This window comes from Ascaphus truei, chromosome 5, assembly GCF_040206685.1.
Source record: "Ascaphus truei isolate aAscTru1 chromosome 5, aAscTru1.hap1, whole genome shotgun sequence".
Lineage (NCBI taxonomy): Eukaryota > Metazoa > Chordata > Amphibia > Anura > Ascaphidae > Ascaphus > Ascaphus truei.
In genome coordinates, this window is record NC_134487.1 from 271717346 (window position 1) to 271739826 (window position 22481).

Sequence of the window (22481 nt, forward strand, 5' to 3'; positions counted from 1 at the left end):
TACAATTTCTGTGACAAAACACAAAGACGTTTCACTTACAATGCGCGTGCCCAGCACACAACCTTTTTTTCAAATATGTGAGTATGCTGCAGGACGCAGTGTGTCAGGGCACAGCCAAGGATGATCAGGATAACAGCTTGTGTTTAAAAGGTAATCTTTATTCGAACATCATGGTGCAGACAAAAAATGGAGGGTAGCTCTTACGCGTTTCACGAAGCGCCATTTAGGCGTGAAACGCGTAAGAGCTACCCTCCATTTTTTGTCTGCACCATGATGTTCGAATAAAGATTACCTTTTAAACACAAGCTGTTATCCTGATCATCCTTGGCTGTGCCCTGACACACTGCGTCCTGCAGCATACTCATCTATTCATCACTATCACGGATGCACGCCATCAACAAGAAGAAGACAGGCTTTTCTCATGTGAGTTGTTTATCCTTTTCTACTTTGGAAGGTGTATTATCAAGGTGGTTGCAAGCGTGTGTGACATTGTCCTCATTAGGAGTAATGTGGTGGAGCTAATCATTCTCCACTCACAGCACCCCTAGGACTTCAATATATATGTCCTATACACAACGCTCACCTATACACTCATCACTCACATTTATATTAGACGCCTGCATCACTACATCTTCAATCAAGAAAGTCTACATGGACATTATCATAATCATTCCTCTATAGTCATTTTTGAGCACTATTGATGAACTTTGTTCCTCTATTTTTTTCAAATATGTATATGTATGTGTAATATATATGTGTGTATGTGTGTATGTATGTACGTATGTATAGTATGTATGTGTGTGTGCGTGTTATTATATATATAACAATCTATCCATGAAACCATCTCGTCACTCTCAAGTCCCCCAGCTGCCAAGAACACCCCCTTTGTTTTGCTTGAGCAGTGACATCACAATGAAGGGGGGGGGGGGGCGTGGTTAGAACGTGGGGGTAACAATGGGGCGTTCTATTTCTACCAAGTGGAAGTAGATTTGCAATAATAATCTCTGCTTCCTCCCAGCGGGGGTATGGCCACTGATACTGGCACTGTTATGTAAGCAGCAGGGAAGGGAATAGGACCGCCCAGACTCCGGACAGCGGTGAGGGGGGTGGGGACTTTCCCGGGCAGCTCGGCGTATACATATATAGTCAGGGGGCAGAGCCAGCCACAGCATACACAGTATCTGCGCTGCTCTGTGGTCACTTGCGTTGGTCATTTGTATCCTGCGACACCAGCCTCGAACCTGCCACGGAGATCGGCCGGTGCCACAGCTTGCCAGCGAACGCTCCGAAATGTCGGTCACAGTGAAGGCTTACCTGCTGGGGAAGGATGAGAGTCACCGGGAGATCCGCCGCTTCCCGCTGGAGCAGCCCGGGGGCAGCACAGGGAACGTGGCCCCGGGCTCCAGCTGCGAGCTGCTGAGCAAGAAGGTGACCGAGGTGTTCCAGGGCCTGAAAGGGGGCACCTTCCAGATGTTTTACAGAGGTGAGAATTCCCATTGTCCTGAAGAGATTGTGTGTGTGTGTGTGTGTGTGTGTGTGTGTGTGTGTGTGTGTGTGTGTGTGTGTGTGTGATATATATATATTATATATATATACACACACACACACACACACACACTAATACAGGGCCTTAGAAGCGGTATATATTTTTCTTTTGATTGTCAGCTCTTTGGGGCAGACTCCCCCCTTTTTGCGTAATGTTGCCATTTACCTGTTCCACTAATCCCCAATGTTTGTAATGTTGTTCAGCAGTGTGTAGATTGTTGGCGCTATATAAAATTATACATATAACATTATTATTTATGTATGCGCTAAACACATATTAGGACACTTTTCTTCGTATGAATCCTGCTTTCTTTAAAAAAAAAAATGTCAGTGTAGATTTGTAAATCACTATAACAAATCATGGGCTTCTATTTCTCTTTTTTTTTTCTTTTTATTATACTCATTATTTCCATAGCTGCTAGTATATGTAGCATTGTGTAGAAGTCCTACCAGTGAGGCCCTGCTACGAAGGGCTAACAATTCTAGTTTTAAGATAGGGGTGTCTTATTTAATATGCCAGTTGTTAATGCTGCATTTTAATTTTCTGGATTAATAAAGTAAGATGAAACGGAAGACGTTTCACTGAAATACCTACAGTACGTTACCGGTTTAAAAAAAAAATCTTAAACCTCTATTTTGTCATAACAAAACATTTAAAATGGTAGGTAATTTTGATAAATGGCTGAGTACTTTCACTGCGGTGCAAATCCATTGTAATGTTGCTAAATGTTATTGCATATGTGACGTTCTACAAAGCACATGAGGCCTAGACATATAAACGAGTACATGCATATGGATCTGTCACTAGTCATCTTTTATTTTAAAAAATGGCAACGTATTCCACAGTGCAGTACAATGGGGAAACAGTAGTCACAAACTGAGTGACCTACTAATAACAAAATGAAGGCAAATTAATACATTTCAGGTTTAACCATTTCATTGGAACCTTGTGACAATGTAAAATAGGAGATCGCCAACCCCCCTGCAGTGCACAGCCAAACATACTGGTATTTATTTTGGTTACAGAAAAGAGGTGCGGGTTCTGTCTTTATCATGTAAGAATTCAGCAAAATATGACCTTGTGGTTTGTTTTCTAAGTGCTGGGTTGGCAGAGGTGCGGCGACTGTGACATTCTAGGGCAAAGGTAAACTGTAGAGCCAGAGGGGTATAGGGGAGGAGCTGCTGGTGTTGTGACAACCTGTGGTGTCAATATAGAACTTTGCAAGCCAGGTCTGCCCATGAAATCAATGTTTAACCAGCACCTTAAGGCAGGGGTGCACAAACTTTTCTCCCTGCCCCCCACTGCCTGATCTCTCCCTATGCTCGCGCGCACCCCCCCCGCCCCCCCCCGCCCCCCCCAGCTCCGGTGTCAAAAGACGCAGCTGGGCCATGTGACGTCATGGCAACTCGACGTCAAGTGAGCCGGAGTTTCCATGACGATGCGTCGCTGGAGGCCAAGGTAAGTGAAGTGGCAGAGGCCTCGGGCTATCTCCGGCATTTAATTTAAATGCCTTCGGGGAAGGGTGGGGCCTCTGTAACTGCCGCCCCCCCCCCCTCCTTGTTTTGTTCCACAGAGTTGACATTGCTAAAGATAATGACAGATAATCATGTTACAGTTGATCATTTATTGCTATTATTTTTATTGTGGTTATTTATGCATTGAATATGTAAATGTATTCTCCCATGGTAATTGCATAAAAAGGAAAGGAGGATCTACTTAACTAAACAAATGAAATCAACACTTGGAACTAGCAGTAATGATTAATTACAGCATGGCTAAAAAGATATAAACGTCACAGATCAGTTAAATAGAAGGACTGTAAGAACACAACAAGAGTTTCCGAGTTACTGTAAATAATAGGATATATCAGCAGTTTATGTATTAGGATTGAGTGTGAATATGTATAAATATCCCACATTGACATACCATGTATAGTCCCTGTCAGCACAACTCCCCAGCAGTTCTCATTTCTTGGTGATTGATGAGTTTTTAATTTATGAGACCGTCTCTGTCCATTTAACCTTCTCTGTGCCGCAAGTCTTGGCGTTCACCCTGTGTGTGTGTGTGTGTGTTCTGTACTATGAGAAAATACTTGTAGCATTAAAGAAAAAATGTTTTAAAGACATTTTTAATGTTTCTAATGTAGGAAGCATTTCCAAAGTGACAGCCCCATTCCCCTTCGGATAGGCTCTGGCACTTGAGCCCACCCTCGCCCTGGCAGTGCACCAATTGTATCTAGTAACTGCCCAGTCAATCATATTCCAGGACTACATTGCCCAGAATGCTGTGCAAGAATTGAATTAAATAACCCAGAACAAACTATCGATTTACAGTAGAACGTATCGATCTGCAGCTTAGCTAATCACTTGTCAGTGTGCAGATTGTACTGAAGCACATATTGAATGGGGGGGGGGGGGATATATATTTTTTCAACGGCAGCTTTAACATTTGAAGAAGCATTTTGAGATTCATTTGTGCCCGGAATTGGTTGGTATTATTTGGGCATGTTGCCACGTATTGTTTCCTGCTGGTAACTGTGTCTTTGAAACATACATGCTGTTGTTTCACAAATATATTAAAGGCCTTCCGAACATTGCAGCTCAGACTGAACCACCCTCTCTCTTTCCAGATGAAGAGGGGGATTTAGTCGCCTTCTCCACTGATCAGGAGCTGAATATGGCCCTGGCCATGCTGACCGAGGGTGTTTTCCGTGTCTACATAAAAGGTATCCTATTTTCATGTTATTGGAGACACAATCTGCTCTGCTTGCCCCAACACAAGCTCCTGCTTCTCCTTGTACTGTACCTGGTCACTGTGACCTAATCTGTTTCCATTAAGTAGACAGCAGAACAGGTCAAATATAAGGTGAACAAATATATATTAAGTGTTATAATGCAAATACATATACGTTCCTGAGGTGTTTGTACCTTCATATCTAATTTCACAGTCTTTTCAAATAGACTTTGTTCTGTTTCCCATCTTTATATACAGATTCATGTATACACTGATTCGAGACTGCTTTTAAAGTTGCCTATTGATGCTAACTGTAGTCTCCTGTGATTTCTCCCCAGAGAGAAGAGAGTGCAAACGTGAGCACCGGTCACACTGCAGCCAGGACAACGCTCCGAATATGACTCACCCCAATGTGATCTGTGACGGATGTGAAGGCCCTGTGGTGGGGAACAGGTTCAAGTGCTTGATATGCCCGGATTATGATCTGTGCAGCGCCTGTGAGGAGAAAGGTGTCCACAAGGAGCACAATATGATCATGTTTCCTACTCCACTGGTGAGCAGCAGGGGAGTTGAACAGGACACGTTGCTCTGACCGCAACAGGGTTAAAGGTTATGGTGATGTCAGCACCTTTTTATATACTTAAACCCCACTGTACAAACTTATTAACATGCTGATCTGTGCAATGATAGGCTCAGCTTTGCATATGCACACTCCAATACTTATAAAGATCACATGCCTGTGTGCTGTGCTATACGTCTGAGATTGTAAGCCTGTGCGTTTGCCTCTGACTGCTACACGTATGCGGTGGGTAATCCGTGCCTATAATAACATTGCTCTGAAGGTCACTATTCTGTCTAAGGAATTTAAAGAGAACCTCATTTTGTGGGGGTATGAAGTTCCTTCTTCTTATTATTATTTTAATTAAAGGGTCTTTTGCGTACCCTTGACCTGCTAGTCAGTAGCATATTGTGCTTTGTAATTAAATAGTTGCTTTATACGGAGAATCTTTAACAGCTTTACATGTATAGCTGTAAAAGCTGAACTGTGAAAATAATAGTAACTAATAGCACAGGATACACAACCCCCCCCCAGCTTATGTTATGGAGCCCTTATCTAACTGGAATCTGTGCAGCATTTTGTGTCGCAGAGTTTCATTGGTCACTGGAGCAAACGCAAAAATGATTGTGCATCACTTTCTCTTTTCGAACTACTACATCGTATAGCAAAGTGTAAAATGATCAGGATCACAAGGCAATTTGTACTCCATATTATCAATTATGCCATCAAAGGGTTTTTGTCTGTCAAAAGCAATTTGCAGGAACGTGCAATCCAATGTATGCATCATGTAAGAGCAAGTGCCTTAGGTGAGGAGCTTAAGTTGGGTGTGATGGAATTAATCCATTTCCCTGTGTTAAATGGCCGTGTGATCTTTCTTCTCTAGGGCTTCCCCCGGGCCCGTTGGTTCCGTAAAATGCACCATGGAGTCCCGCACCATGGAGTCCCACCCCACCCATGGATGCACGGCTGGGGATTCCCTCCTGGGGGTTTCCCCTGCAACAACTTTCAACAGGCTCAAGAAAGCGCTGCCCCACAGAAGCAGCCAGCCCAGGAGGAAGGTAAGGGAGATTCTAGCTTTTTTTGTTTTAAGAGGAGTTTAACTTTTCAGCCTTTAATTTTTGAAACGCTGGCAGGATCTGCAGCACAGTGCATGTTCTATAAGTAATCCGTGCTACTTTCCTTACAATCTAATTGATGCACAGGCCTGATGCAAGACATCTAATTGATGCACAGGCCTGATGCAAGACATCTGATTGATGCACAGGCCTGATGCAAGACATCTGATTGATGCACAGGCCTGATGCAAGACATCTGATTGATGCACAGGCCTGATGCAAGACATCTGATTGATGCACAGGCCTGATGCAAGACATCTGATTGATGCACAGGCCTGATGCAAGACATCTGATTGATGCACAGGCCTGATGCAAGACATCTGATTGATGCACAAGCCTGATGCAAGACATCTAATTGATGCACAGGCCTGATGCAAGACATCTGATTGATGCACAGGCCTGATGCAAGACATCTGATTGATGCACAGGCCTGATGCAAGACATCTAATTGATGCACAGGCCTGATGCAAGACATCTAATTGATGCACAGGCCTGATGCAAGACATCTGATTGATGCACAGGCCTGATGCAAGACATCTGATTGATTGTACTTAATTGACTTGGCCAAACTCAAGAGCAGGCTTCATTTTCCCCAGTTACAAAGGCAATTGTTGGACTGTACGCAACTTCTCCACCAAGGCTGTTGGATACAGACTAAACATTCTAGCAACAAAAAGTTAACCACCTTGATGTTTCCAGTAATGGTGGAAAATGGAGAATTGATTATCTTATTAGTGTTGAAAGTGCAAGTTTTCACTTTTTTTTTTTTTTTGCGTGTTGGTGTACAGGTCTTTAAACCTTTGGCACGTTGGGGGCGGGATGTGAATGTTATCCACATGGCTATAGCAGCATCTCTATCACGATCCATGCCGATTCCTGACATTGTCAGGTGTCTGCAGGGAGCTGGTTGGCATTGTAAACTATAGAACGTGTGTTACGGATAAGGTTTATGGAAAGAGGGATTGTCTTGTTGTGAAACTCCATTTCTCTTATTTTGTTTTCTCTTTCCAAAGCGACTCCTGCCAGCGCCCCTCAACAAGATCCAAATGTCGCCTTCCTGAAGAATGTGGGAGAGAGTGTTGCAGCCATGCTGAGCCCCTTGGGTCAGTACCATTACAGGCCTTCACTTTCCAGAGATAAGGGTGTTAAGCTATGTTCACTTTGTTGCGGTCAGCTAGGGTCCAATGCATTCACTTGGTATTAACAGCTCATGTGCAATAGGATCTATGCAAATATTTGCTAGTGCTGCTTTTAGGTGTCTTATTATTGGGTATGGTTATTTTAACGGATTTCAAACTAGTGTAGTGGGTGATGTAGGAGTTTGCAACCATTAGGCAAGGTTGTAGATCCAACTTACAAGTTTTCCCCAAGACTACTTTAAAGTAGGTTGGTGTATCTTCACAAACGCCTTTTTATACTCCTTGCCTGCAAAGAATCGAGTGATTCTAATCCTATTTTGTGGTTTCCAGGCATCGATGTGGACATTGACGTGGAACATGGTGGGAAGAGGAGCAAAGTCTCTACTTCAGACGCCAGTGCGGAGGGTAGAAGCTCGCAGCCAAATAGCGCATCATCTTTCCAGAAACCCCAGGCTGAGGACAACAGATCTGACGAGGAAACTTGCATGGAGATTGTTGAACGGCTGAACAATATAGCTTTGCATTTAGATTTGAATTTACCTCTACCACAACCAGACAAAGTGAGTTACCATTAATTCATCTGCAGCTTTGAAGAAACATTGGCTCAAAGTGCACTGCTGAGGTGGATTCTTAAGAATGTAAAGTGTAATAAAGACCAAGTTAAATATTAAGTCTGGATCAACTTAACATGTTAAAGGAACATTTGTTCCGCTACAAATTAATGTATTGGCAAAACATGAGTAAATCTTGCTTGTTGAAGACCTTTCCCTTTTTAATGATCCTGTCTGCAAAATCATGAAATTGTATTTTGATGTTGCTCTAGTTCAAACCATAACCAATAAGTTTGCTACTCTAAACCATACTTCCTGCCATCTTTGCCCAAGTGCTGCAAGGTGGCTCCAGCAAAGATGTTATCTGCTGGCTTATTTGTACAATTCCATTACTCGTCCTGAAATACTGCAGTGTTCTAGCACTTCTAGCTCCTGCTCCATTTGGTAATAGCTCAGTTTGGGACACTTTGAATTTCCAAGAGCAAGGGCACTTGCCTTTTCATGTACCATGAATGTTTGTTTTGCGTCTCATCGACTCCTTTTTTCCATCAGCAGGAACAAGGCGAGAGCAGCAGCGCTTCAGGGGGTGATGATGACTGGACTCACGTCTCCCCCAAAGAGGTCGACCCCTCCACTGGTGAGCTGCAGTCCCTGCAACTCGCCGGGACAGATGAGCCAAGCCCCCTGGACCCAGATAGAGCCACTAGTTCATCCACACATGCACCTACAGGGCTAAGAGAAGCAGCTCTGTACCCACATCTCCCAGAAGGTACTGTATATAATGCACAATCGCAGGGAGAACCATTTATATACATGCCAAGATTGATTAAAATGGTACTCTATAGATGCGTAATGCGGCTTGCTGTGCAGGGGACATCACTGCAGTTTGGCTCACCTTTCATGTAGCAAGGAACACTATCTTCCCCCTAGAAACTAGCATTTATAGCATGATGTACGTCATGTGACACTCAACTAGGTCAATGAATGGTTTTAACACTTTGCTTCCCTGTGTCTGAAGTTGCATCTATAAAAGTGCAACAACTTACCACAGCCTCCCTACCTGGCTTTGTACATGAAAGAAGCACAGTAGTTGCAATGTAACCTATCTGTTTAAAAACTAAATTTTTCTAGCTTGAGACAGTTCTGTTTTGACACTAAAACAGGAATTGTTACTACAGCTCAACCCCGTTACGCGAATCTGCTTATAGCGCGATGCAAGAGTGGCTCCCAATTTTCATATTTGAGTACATTACAACACAATTATTGGTATCTTAAATACTTTATTGTACAATGCATACAATTGTTCATTATTTCTAATGCGATGTGATTCTTTGGACCCCAAGCACAGCATTATAAGGGGGTTGAGCTGTACAAGGAAAACCTTTGAATCCTGAGCAGGGAAATATCTGATGGGTACACCTTTTTTTGATGCTTTAAATGCCTCCGTATCTGTGACTTACCTGTTGCCCCTCTTTATTTTTTAGGAGCCGATCCTCGACTTATCGAAACCCTCTCCCAGATGTTGTCCATGGGCTTCTCGGATGAGGGCGGGTGGCTCACTCGTCTCCTGGAGGCAAAGCAGTATGACATTGGGTCTGCCCTAGACACCATGCAGTCTGTGCGCCATATTCCTCGGCAGTAACGCCAGCATGCTCTGAAACCTCTGCCAGCACTCTGGTCTTCTGTTAATCTTGCTGTGTATTAGAAATGTGGCTGTTGGTGTAGAAATGAGGATGCTCGTAGCACTGCGGAGACTACGGTCATATGATGGAGGAGGAACAAGTCCCCTCTTCTCAGTGCCGGGGAAAATAAATGATTTCCGTTCTCCTTGGCCTAAAGTGTGTATTTTGCCATGTTCAGTGGTATTCCCTTAGATAGAAAAGGAAGCTTAAAACTGTCACTGAATTTCCGCAAGAAGTCTGAGATATGGGGACCGTAACCTGTCTGCAATGTGGCTCTTCCACCAGGAAGAGTTAGTTGTGTAAGAGTGAAATTATAGCACAGTAACTGTGCTAGGTACCCAGAATATTAAAAAAAAACAACTTGCTTAAATGTGAATTAAAATCTTCTAAACCTTTCTATAGACTAGTGCCGAAAGGAAGTAGTGGTGTATGCAGGCATCTTCAACATCAGAAGTGTCATTTGTTTTCGGGTCAAATTAAAGCATGGACCTAATTAATTAAGACCAGTCTAAGATTTTAAAAATATTATTTGTTTAAAGGTAGCTATCAAAATGTAGGCATCTTCTATATATAATCTGTCGTGGGTGTATTCATGGCTGCCACATACTTTTTGAAGCTGCCACGTTCCGAAAACCTGCAGAATATATTTTAGCTTTGTTCCACAAACAAAAGCCATAGACCAGGACTGCACCACTCCAGTACTCGAGGGCCGCAAAACAGGCCAGGTTTTCAGGATATCCCTACTTCAGCACAGCTGGCTCAATCAGTGGCCACTAATTGAGCCAGCTGTGCTGAAGTAGGGATATCCTGAAAACCTGGCCTGTTTTGCGGCCCTCGAGGACTGGAGTGGTGCAGGCCTGCCATAGACAGTGATATTTTCCCGCAGTGCTAGCTTATTGCAGTAGTAACCTGCGATCAGCAAGAGAAAGATTAAAGTTATATCTTCTCTAATTAGTCTATATCTGTCTTAACTTTCTGCTATTAAACATTTTTGTGGAGTATCATGGAAGTATTTTCTTTTATCATGTTAGACTGGATCTGTATAAGGACACAGCGCAGTAAAACCACTGTCTGTAGCACCTATAACCCCTCAAAGAAACTGCTTCCACTTTTGGTTATAAATGTGTGGCTATAGCTAACCACGAAGCTGTGTGCCACTGCCATAGTTTCCTTACCCAAAGTGGCGGGAGGCTGTAGATAGAACCAGTAGTTTGCGCTTGTCTTGCATAGCCATCACATTCTTAACCTATGTATTACTGTAGTGTGCATGGCGTATACATCGCTGTACATAGATTTGAGCACACGTAAGTGCCTGCCCTGTAGAGCGGTCTAACCAAGTTTGGTGAGATCAAGTTCCCAAGGTGAGTTGACACTAGGATTCAAACTAGGTTTTCAACGGCAGTGACAGCGCTACTACGATACTCCATCAGCCCATCGAATGCCGATGCTAATGTCCAGATTTACACCCGCCAAGATTCAGAACTTCCCCCCGAAACGGATGCCGTACGTTGGAAGGTGCTTCAAAATTCTACACTCTGGGAACAAACTAATCTTCATTGAAACTCCCCCTCTCCTAGCAATTACTTGTAAACCATTCATGTTCTTGTCCACGGGTTTATATCCACGGGTTTATAATTCAATTTTTATTCTAAAGCAATTGGTTGTAAATGCCTTATCAAATACACGTCACGACAAATGATTGTAGAGGAGGAATGTGGAATAAATAGGATAGTTGTGGCTTGCCCACTAGAGGTAATGGTCTTGCTGAACAGCCTTGCTCCACTATATGAGGAACACAAGGTCCAAGAGAACAAAAACTATTCTAAAATAAATTAAAGAGAAACAAGCCCAATTTAACCAGAAATCTTCACACATTTTCAAGCAATTATCGAACAGCCGCAAAATGTGGGTTGAAAGAAGCAACCTGCCTTTTTATTTATTTTTAACATCTATATTTGAAACACTGCGTACCCCGGCACTGAAGGCTACGGTGAGCCCTTGGTTCCTGTACTCCACACCCCATCAGCAGGTCACTTGCCCAGTATAGATTTGCCATACATTCCCGTGCGAGCCGCTATCTGCAAGACTGGGCAAAATTGCCATAGTTCAGGGGATGCGGATGGCTTCCTTTGGAAGAGTGAAAAGTTTACATTTTTGTACCTTCTGCCCAAAAAAAAGGCACTGTGGCCTTTCAATTTCATTCTAAAAAGATGCTTATTGATGCTATTTAGCAAAGGCTCAAAGAGAAAATAAAATAGGATGAGTGGGAAAAATAGGAGTGAAATGTAAAGCTTAACCCTGCAGCTGCTAGTCAACCTCTTCGGTAGCAGACACGTTAATCACTGCTCTGTTTCCCCAAGTTACAATGCAAGGCATTATGGGGTGCGACTTCAGGAAGCAGAGTGGTAAGTGACAGCTCTGCTTCTGAAAAGGATCTGTAACAGATGCAATAAAGTACGCATCAGCCCTTGCCCGAGTGGCTTTCTGCAGCGGACCAGTAAATTAATTTTTTTAATTCAGAAAGGAACGATAAGGAAACAATTTTGAGACAGATGAATTGTCAACTTTCTAAGATCAATAAACATTTCTTCTTTAGGAGATAGGAAATTATGAAGAGATTGCACGCAACAGTTTACAGTTCCTGTGGACACTTAACAGCCAATATGTCCATAATTAAGACCTGTGTCAGTGTCTCTCACTCTATACATCATACAGAATAGAGCACTAGTCCTCCCCTCTAACTGGGAATAACTAGTGTCTACTCATCTTACAAGTTGTCGTCAAAGTCTTCATCAGTCTGAAAGAAGATAGACGGTGCAAGGGTCTTCGGTAAAGTTGTAGACAGCGTAGTAATATTAGATCCAAGTACATGGTCTTTGGGGTGACCTGTTAAATATAGGTCTGTTTGCTTGTCGTTCTGAGTCTTCCATTCTATCGGCATTTCCTTCTGCTGGATGCAGGCCGCAGTTGTGGCAAAGCACTTGCTAAAGGCAGCCACCTCCCTGCTTGTTAATGAAGAGAGACCCTGGCTTTTCCCACTGCTGACAGGCTGGAATACTTGCCCCATTTCATGAGCCTCCTGATCGTGTGCCTTTTTGCTCCATGTTATATCTAGCCTGGAGGGCTCGGTCTTCCTTTGGCTAAGTGGAATCGAGATGCTTTCTCCACAGGGTTCCACAGCAGTGGGGGAAGAAATAAATCTCCCCCACGTGGATTCTGCACACCTGGGATGTTCTGAAACAGGCGCCATGGGTTGTAGCTTCTTCCCATGGAATTTTGGGGAATCCGTACACATGGGTTCGCTGCATTGAGGCACTTGAAGGCCTAGTTTCTCTTCGTATGCGCATACCTTCCAGTCCTGTTCCACAGACAATAAAGGCAAGTTATTTTATTAAAGAGGTGCCAATTCAACAAAAAGCAAACTTTTGATGAATATGGAGAAAAATAAGCATATCTAGCAGCAGCTGGGGATTATATAGATTAATTTCCACAAATCTCATCACTCCTTTAAAAAGGAGCAGTTTCACGTCTGTTTTTTGTCCCCCCCCCCCCCTGTTTTTATTCATTTTACATAGATAGGAAAGCAGGCAGTCTCCGGAGCCGAGCGGTATTAACTCCAGCTCTGGGGACCCCCTGCTTCCCCAAATACTTCCTTCCATAGGGGGCGTTATCTTTGTGGAGTTTAAAAGTCCAGGTCATATGGGACTAAAGAAAGCCACAAGGGATGATGTCACAGCTTCTTATTGGCCCGCGTGACGCAGGGACATTTAAGCTTCCATTGCGTTAGGCACACACGGTTCCCTGGCTGCAGAGATACCGGCACCCACTACGGAGGTATCTCGGGAAGTAGGGCGTCCCGGAGCGGAAATTAACATAGTTCAGTTCCGGAGACCCCTGCTTCAATCCTAGTTTAAAAAAAAAAAAAAAAAAGGGGTACAAAGTGTTTTGCTGCTTTAAGTCCAACCAAATTTCTATGGCTTCTGTGTAGTAGTTTAAGCAATTTAAGGCAGTCCTGGCGAAGATAGTCTTACAGCCAACATTGTTAATTGCTTTTAATAATAAACAAAACATGTTGCATCATACACTTAAAAACAGCAAATCTGTGCTGATTGCCAATTTTTTTTATGTATCGATTAGTTTTTTAAATGACTTTCTTTAAAGGGGATTTTGCCTCTTGCCATTTTGTTGTTGTTTCTGTTTTAATAAATCCAGCAGTTTCTTGCCTTTAATGCAATGTAATTATCTAAAATGCAGATCGATTCGTTCTGTGGAGATGGGGGTGGGGGAGAATAAAATAAATACAAAAAGTATTATCTGATACTACACAACTGATATATATATATATATATATATATATATATAAAAAATATATATAAATAATTAGTGAGAGATATACAGTGTGATAGATAGATATATCTATCTATCTAAAAAACGAAAAGACGATACCGTTCTGTGGCTAACAAAAATGCTTTTATTTGTGGGAGCTTTCGAGATACACTGATCTCTTCTTCCAGCGATGGTACACTGAATAAAGCAGGCAAGGGTTTACTTAAAAAAACAGTGCATATAAGAATGTTATCTGTGACTGAAACCTAACACCCCCTGTGTAGTATGCGATTTATGACTTGAGGTGTTAAATAGTCCCCGAATGTTAGTGTGGTGTGTGTGTGTAAATATAAATTGGTAAAGAGTCCACAGTGTATACAGCGCTTATATATAATGAATATAAAAACATATAGGAATTTGATGGTAATGCAGCTTTTTAAGTATTACGCTTCTTGCCCTTTCCAACGTAGTTTTAAATCTGATGCTCCATTTGAAATATGAAGTGTTAATAGTATGGAAGTTAAAATGGAGCTTAAAGAAAATCGTGATACAGTATTTAACACTAAGAAAAAAGCTGAACATGCTCAGCGGGCGAGATACCAACATTCTAGGAGTTTAACTCCTATAGGCTTCTGGGTGCGATTGCTGCTTAAATGACCGATACATCATCTGACACAAACCTCGCAGGCTCTAGCTCTCTTCGCAGTGCGAGTTACTCCTTTGCTGCTTCTTTCCCTAAAGTTGTTACAATCCTGGCCATCAAAACCACAGTCACCCAGGAGAACTTTCTTACGTTTTCTAAAATAAAAGCAGGACAAGTATTTTACATTTAGTATAAAAAAGTTGAATAAAAATGTCGTCTTTTAGGGGGTCATTTAATATCGTCTGAAGCAGCCGCTCGTATTGACTGAATGGGAGTGTTACCGCTTCGTAACACATAGATCAGGGGCGGCCAACTCCAGTCCTCAAGGGCCACCGACAGGTCAGGTTTGAAGGATATCCCTGCTTCAGCCCAGGTGGCTCAATCAGTGGCTCAGTTGAAGAATGACTGAGCCACCTGTGCTGAAGCAGGGATATCCTTCAAACCTGACCTGTTGGTGGCCCTTGAGGACTGGAGTTGGCCGCCCCTGATCTAGTTGCACCTTTAGCCTTTTCATGAAGCTTTAGGCATCGGGGGGAAAAAAATTACGTTGAAAACGCTATTAAAAAAAAAATATATAGGTATTAAGGATTAAGAAAAAGAACAGAATTTTGCAATGTTGGTCCTGTACTGTAACTAGCAAAGTGTCTGTTTCCAATATACTGTAATGTACTCTGTCTCTGAGGCTGCGATTATACAGCCGAACTGCAGAGCGCGTTCATCTGTGACGTCACATTAGCGGCATCGCCGAGCGACATGTGCACAAGTACATGCTACTCCGCGCGCCGCTGCAGGCTGAAATCTGTTTTTTTTGATTGGACGTCCGCATCACGTGACGCGGCCGTCGTAACCAGAAAACAAACTTGCACAATGCTTCCACTGTCGCCCGCATTGCAGTAGTCAGCGGCGCGAAAGTCGTGCTTGGTATAAGCGCTTTCCGGGTATGTATAATTTTTGTTTTGGCGCCGCACATTTTTTATATATAATCACGGCCTAACTCTTACCTCCCGATTGATTTTACATGTCCTTATTTAACCAAGGCTACTTCAGTTTGTACAGCACTGAGCAACATATTAGCACCACATGAGAAAATGCATTATATTTTCTTTAAGGCAACTAAAACGTGGAAATTGTATTAAACAGACGGCTCCCTGAGAAAGTGACATATCACACAGTAAGAGAGAAGGAGTCTAAGTCCCCACTGGCCATGGCTGCATGCGCGTCAGAGCGCCTGGCGACGCGTGCACAGGTAAAAGCCGCCATCTGCGGCTAGGGGTAGCGATGGGATGCGCGGCCATGACGGGGGGGGCGGGGCCATGACGGTCTACACTATCTGCACAGCCATTGGTTGCTAGTCAACCATGTGACCACGTCGCTGCAAGGAAAGACAAAATCCTTGTCTTCCCTTTCAGCAGTTGCGTCATCACGTTTGCGCGCCCACGGCGACCTGCCCCATAGAGGGCTGTGCTCTGGTGTGTGACGTGCACGCCGTATGCTAACCTGTGTTCTGCTGTTGCTTTGTTCTGATGAGAATCCAATTGCTGTCGGTCAGTGCAAACGAGGCTCTCCTCCTCTTCCTTCTCCCGCTCTTCCTTCACACTGCTCTCGTCGCTGTTATTCTCAGTGTATTTATTCCAGCGGCTCACAGGGGCTGCTATTTCCTGCAAGCATTAAATACAGAAACTTCAAAATGTTTCCCCGCTGCCCCTCAAAGCAAAGAACATCACCCCCGTCTCCCCACATACAGCTATAGGCCCATCACAGCCATTAAACATGACCTACAAGACCTTTCCTAGCAGAGATACAGTCATAAGGGGGAAAGTCAGAGTTGACATTCTCGGAGCAGTTTTTACCTGGTCAGGTTTCCGGCAGTGTATGCACATGTACAAAAACGACTACTGTTCCTATGACAACACGATTATGTAGTAACAGATGTTTTGACCTTTTCGCTCCTGTCCAAAATCTGATGTGAAACCGATTCATTCTGTGACCTGTTCAATACCCTCATAACATTGTGCGAACGTCACAAGGGCTGGCACGCCGATGGCCATCAGGACATATGTCAACAGGTCAATATGATCAATCAGGGTTTTATTACGTGCAAAGTTTGGTAAAAGCAAATCGTAGTCATTTTGAAACGCGCACACACACACACACGCGCACTAAAGTAACAATCTGTGGTATTTAAATTTTTTTTTATATTATCTCAATCAGGGGGTCCCTTGGAGACGACCAGCTGTCCCCTGTCCTCGAGGGTCCACCCTGGTTCCCGAGATGTTTTTCCCAGCGCGGGCTCAGCCTAGCTGCGGTGACCAGTAAAAAGATGCAACGTGATGGGGGAGGTGACGTTGCAGCGGTCTATTGGCGACACTGGTTATTTTGTGGCGGACACCAGCAACATTTTTTTATATATCTCGTGGAAATTGGGAGGTCCCCAGGAGGTTTGAGAACAACAGATCAGCTCCAGCAAAACCCTTGGTTCAAGTATCATTAAATATATATTATATTAAATTACTAGTAATATGTATTAATTAGGAACAAATAACCATAACTTATGCCAAGTGACTGCAGACCCTAAAGCAACACTTAACAGATAATACCAATGTCCTTTCTTGTATGTCTTCATTGGACTCCTCATCTGAGCTTTCCTGTTGCCTGAAACAAGATGTGCCAAATATATGTATAAATACAAAGCATATCAGGAACCGTGTGTGGGAGCAAGAAAATAGAGGTATAGGGAGTGTGCCAGTCTACACTTTTAAGTTCTAAGCCGCAGGGGTGAGCAAACTTTTTACACAGAGCCTCACTTTTTAACCGTGATATTAGTCGGACCTCCACTGCCTGACGTAATCCAAATCACGACTTTTTTTTATTAATCGGTATAACATTTTTAAAACAGTAAAACATGACAAATGTTATAGGGTTGTTTTTAAATAAATCAGCATAGTAGTATAAGAGAATACTGACTGCAATTTTTTCTCTCCTTCCCTCTCATCCTCTCCCTGATCCTGTATGTCCTCTCCCCCTCTTCATCATCTCTCCTCATCCCCCCATCCCTACTCAGCTCTCTCTCCCCCCCCCCCTCCAGCTCTCTACCACTCCTCCATGGGGAGGAGCGCGCTGTAGCAGCATAGATTCCGGAAGTAAGAAAGGCTTCCGGGACGGACTGCTGTGTCGCGTTAGCCCTGGCCGTCCTGCTCTGCCTCCGTGCAACTCCTAACTCCTCTACTGGCTGCTCCTCTGCTTCACTCTGGCTGCCCGCCGCGCGTACCACCGTCTCCCCCCGCCGGCCTCTATCACCACCCTGTTTCACTCTGCTCCCCCTCCCCCCATTACAAAATCTTGCGCCCCCTAGTTCTAAGGAATTGTACATGCCAACAGCATCTCAGTTTTATGCATTATAATTTAAACCTATGACCCGCCACCGCGGTGCAGTGGGGTGATCTGCCTGCACTCATTTTTTTAAGAATTACCTAATAATATACATGATGTCCTTACCTTGCTGCACAGTCAGCTGCCTGCTGCACCTCACCCCGAAGGAGATTCAGTTTCTGAACATGATGTCTGCAGTCTGCTCCCGAGCCCTGTCCATATATCTTGTGAGATGCGAGAGAATTAGGAGACAATACACCAGTGTTTTTCAACAGAGGTTTCTAGGAAGCTTAGGTTCCCAGTCATCTCTAAAGGGTTCCATGCAATTTCCAGGTCATTTGACAATTGTAACGAATACAGAAGAATTTACAATGTATCCGATCTCAGACGCGCTATTAGAGAGGGTTGGGGTTCCTTACAATGCATCTGATCTCAGACGCACTATTAGAGAGGGTTGGGGTTCCTTACAATGCATCTGATCTTAGATGCGCTATTAGAGAGGGTTGGGGTTCCTTACAATGCATCTGATCTCAGACTCACTATTAGAGAGGGTTGGGGTTCCTTACAATGCATCTGATCTCAGACACGTTATTAGCGAGGGTCGTGGTTCTGCAGATAATCACAATTAAATTATAGAGTTACTTAAACAAAAAAAAAAAGGTTGAAAACCACTGCAATACACATATAAATAATTGTATTTATATAGCACCAGCAGTTAATGCAGTGCTTTACAAAATTACAATACAAAGTAAATAAATTACAAGCCATGGGGATACGTGCAACGGGTAAATGATAACATAAGGAAAAGGGAGACACTGCTCCCAAGAGCTTACAATCCAAGTGGTGTATATATCCACACACGTCTCAATCTCAAATGTATAGCATATACAGAACAGAGGTTTGCACAGTAGGGAGAACAACACTCAAAAAATTAGGCTGCAATAACACCCCATTCTGCCCTGCTTAGAGGCATTAGTAACAAGTCACATTTAAGTTAAAAATGAAAACAATGTAATTATTAGCATCTGTACCAGAAAAGCATGGCAGGGATCATTTATAGATATAGACAAAAAGACGATTCAATGGTCCATGATGCAGACAAAAAGCCTCATGTTTTGGTTCCCATGGGAACTGAAACTTCAGCTTTTTGTCTTTCTCATGGACCAATAAATCATGTTTTTCTTCAGTTGCTGTGTTGTGCTGTTATATTTAATCACTTTGGTGACGTGTGTGTGGGGTGTGTTTGTGTGTATGTATGTATATATATATATATATATATATATATATATATATATATATACCGCGACTATTAAGGTTATGGTGGGTAAAAAAAGTGACCAAAACCCTCCACAGTAAAGCATAAAGCAACTGTAAACATTCCTGTATATTCATCTGCATGTCCTAGACAGGTCTGCAACCCTGTCTTTCACCATTATCACCCAGCAAACAGCACTTCTACTGCAGCAAGGGATTCTGGGAAATGACATGCAAATGAGCACAGTGCCACTTTTTATCTCATGCTCACATTACATGAGCAACTTGCTATATATATATATATATATATATATATATATATATATATATATATATATATATATATATATATATATATATATATATATATATATAATATATATATATATATATATATATCACTTGTGAGCACATAAACATGTCTTAGACAGGTCTGCAACATATGTATATGTATAAAGCAACTGTAAATATGCCTGTATATTCATTTGCATGTCTTAGACAGGTCTGCAATCCTGTCTTTCACCATTATCACCCAGCACACAGCACTTCCACTGCAGCAAGGGATTCTGGGAAATGACATGCAAATGAGCACACAATGCCACACTTTATCTCATGCTCACATTACATGAGCAACCCTTAGCCAATGCATGCTGCTTTAAATACAGCTTTTAAGCAAGGGCTTGGGAGATGCAAAGCCAGTAAACCCACTCACAGACATGTTTCAACCTTGATGGGTATCATAAGTGTGAGGTTGGTTACTGGCATTTGTTCAAATGAGATGAGTCAGTAATCACTACACTTACTAAGGTATGGTGGGTAATTCCCTTGCTGCAGTGGAAGTGCTGTGTGCTGGGTGATAATGGTGAAAGACAGGGTTGCAGACCTGTCTAAGACACGCAAATGAATATACAGGAATATTTACAGTTGCTTTATGTATATGTATGTATATATCAACAGAAAGAAAGTCTGCAGCACTTGCTACGGTGTTCTATCAGGAAGGTATACATTTATTTCATCTAGCAACACAAAAACTGAAATATGGCCCATATTTTAGTATTGCTACATGAAATAAATGTACACCTTTCTTCCTGTTGCTATACATTACCTGGGGCTGGATGGTGATCCTGGCCCTACCACATGCACCCAGTTGGAAGCTAAGTAATTTTTCTACATTTAACATGTTATGAGTGCCCTGGACACCGGACATCAGACACACATTATTTATTATAATAATAAAGACCTTTATCAGTGACTGCTTCTCTCCGCATAGTTTGCAGTTCCATTTTTTGCTCTTTTTCACCTATAAATAAAAAAAATTATAAACACTATACAAGCTTCCTGCTGTAGATGTAACCAATCAAATCCATGTTAAATAATGAACAACAAAATATAATGGCAGCCAAGGCTGGGATTGTGGTTTCAAGCTTCTGTTAGCATAGAATCTGTGTATTAGAACAAACACAGATTTGCATACAGGGTGATATCTGCGCTGTGCGGGTCAGTCACTGTATATTACACTGATCTGCAGGGTAGATATCTGACCTGTGCGTGTCAGTCACTGTATATTACACTGATCTGCAGGGTAGATATCTGACCTGTGCGTGTCAGTCACTGTATATTACACTGATCTGCAGGGTAGATATCTGACCTGTGCGTGTCAGTCACTGTATAATACAGAGACCTGCTGTGTGATATCTGACCTGTGCGTGTCAGTCACTGTATATTACACTGATCTGCAGGGTAGATATCTGACCTGTGCGTGTCAGTCACTGTATAATACAGAGACCTGCTGTGTGATATCTGACCTGTGCGTGTCAGTCACTGTATATTACACTGATCTGCAGGGCGACATCTGACCTGTGCGTGCCAGTCACTGTGTTACATGGGTACTTGTGGGGCGGGGTTACACTGTACCTGCTGAACCTGGAAGGTATGACAGGAGGAACACCTGAGCACCTGAAACTCCTGCACCATGATATGCAGCACGCAAAGAGGAGGGCTCTGAGTATATACTGCACTCTCCCCCCGGGTATACAGTCGCTCTTCTGTAACACAGCTCTGTTAGCAACTAAAACACCAGCACTTCCGGGAATTACCTCACTTCCGGTTGCCGTAGTTTCCCACTTGGCCATGTGCACAGTACACAGCTTGGTACTTGGTACCCATTAGGACTTGCGGTGTGGATCCACTGCTTTAGCTGCCCTCAGATGTAAAGGGTTTTCCGTTCTAGAACATCTGATGAAGTCATCTCTGCCGAAACGCGTAGGGTGTGTTGGAGTGGCAAGTGCAGTAGTTATTGATTTTATTGTGCAAACACTAAGACGCTCTAGAACGGAACATAATTTAGTTTTTTTGCCAAGCTTGCTGTTTTTCACTACATATTTGCGAGAGGAAAAAAAGGCAAATTTCACCTGGTTCGCGAATCTCATTGGACATCTTAATGATACTTTTCATGCAGGGATGCTGGCGAATAAAGATTTGCCACAGCTTCAATTGATGTATGTATGGACGTAGTTAATTAAACTATATTCAGGGCTACTTAGATGTGTGTATACATGTTGTTATACTACATTATTCAAAAGCAGTATCAGTAATTAACAGGTGGGGCTTGTCTGACGTTACTGTACCTGCCCGGGATATGCATTAAACACAGAGCAGGTTTGCAGCAGAATACCTGAGTGCCTTCATGTTAGGCCTCGTCCAGGGAGACTGAGCACACTTGCGCGATCATCGATCAAACCAATGATCGCAATGAGGCTGTCCAGTGCACGCACGTGCAGGTGAGCGCTCCGCACTCAGCTACTTGCAGAGACAAATAAATTTGATGCTGGCGCGTCACATGAGTGGTTCGCCTGAGGGTGAACCAGATCCGTGACATCACGGCCGCGCCCCCCGACACACCTCCCCCTGCGCAACTGCAAATTTCAACTGGCCAGAAATCACCCCTGCTTACTCCGCGCCTGACGTCACGGCGTGAGAGCGAGAGCGCGCTCGCTCTCAGCCTGGCCGCAGCTTTATCATTTTTATTGATACCGTAGGAGGACAGACTTGGAACACTGAGCCACAGGTGGTCTAGACAGAGCACTAGGACAAAACATAGATACAGGAATTCCATTTGAAACATTAGAATGCTACTATTAACCCTTCACAGTATTTAATAGCAGACAAACAATTGCTTAAAAACCCAAGCAATTAAAAAGAGCTAATTTTTTATGGTCTTAAAAAAAAAAAAAAAAAGTGCCATGAGGAGGGGGGTAAAACGTGGTGTGGGAAGAGGGGGTGACACGGGGGGTGTGGATGACAGGGTAATAGGGGGGGCAGTGGCTGACATTGCCTACCTTCGGCCAGGTCCATGGTCAAAAAGACAGCGCTGACCCAGCATACTTACCCCCTTCATCAGATAGGAGTGCGGCTTTAGCAGGCGCGTGCGGAATTGCAGGAGACAGCTCCATTTAAAATGTGCGCGCTGAGGGGAGCGGAGGGCCAGCACGTGATTGCAAACAGCCAATGGCACCACATCACGTCGGTGGCGTGACAGGGCGCACTAGCCTCGCCTCCCACCCC

At 43.3% G+C, this 22481-nt stretch overlaps 2 protein-coding genes across 4 annotated transcripts; one reads left to right on the forward strand and one right to left on the reverse strand.

The window, feature by feature from the left end:
• The first annotated feature begins 1036 nt into the window (after positions 1-1036).
• Positions 1037-10329, forward strand: SQSTM1 (sequestosome 1). Of its 2 annotated transcripts, none has more exons than XM_075602046.1 (8): positions 1037-1483; positions 4176-4271; positions 4618-4832; positions 5722-5896; positions 6967-7056; positions 7423-7652; positions 8196-8412; positions 9128-10329. In XM_075602046.1, exons 1-8 carry the CDS (start codon positions 1291-1293, stop codon positions 9283-9285), a joined length of 1374 nt encoding a protein of 457 aa, XP_075458161.1. In that variant the 5' UTR covers positions 1037-1290; the 3' UTR covers positions 9286-10329. The 2 variants fall into 2 exon arrangements, with proteins under 2 accessions (XP_075458161.1, XP_075458162.1); XM_075602047.1 differs by lacking the exon at positions 1037-1483 and adding an exon at positions 2982-3004.
• A 906-nt stretch (positions 10330-11235) lies between these two features.
• MRNIP (MRN complex interacting protein) lies at positions 11236-21019 on the reverse strand. Of its 2 annotated transcripts, none has more exons than XM_075602048.1 (7): positions 20832-21019; positions 20158-20217; positions 17790-17887; positions 16883-16946; positions 15792-15952; positions 14332-14449; positions 11236-12683 (listed from the first exon to the last, which is right to left on the reverse strand). In XM_075602048.1, exons 1-7 carry the CDS (start codon positions 20889-20891, stop codon positions 12093-12095), a joined length of 1152 nt encoding a protein of 383 aa, XP_075458163.1. In that variant the 5' UTR covers positions 20892-21019; the 3' UTR covers positions 11236-12092. The 2 variants fall into 2 exon arrangements, with proteins under 2 accessions (XP_075458163.1, XP_075458164.1); XM_075602049.1 differs by having other exon boundaries at positions 16892-16946; positions 20832-21018.
• Positions 21020-22481: the final 1462 nt, after the last annotated feature.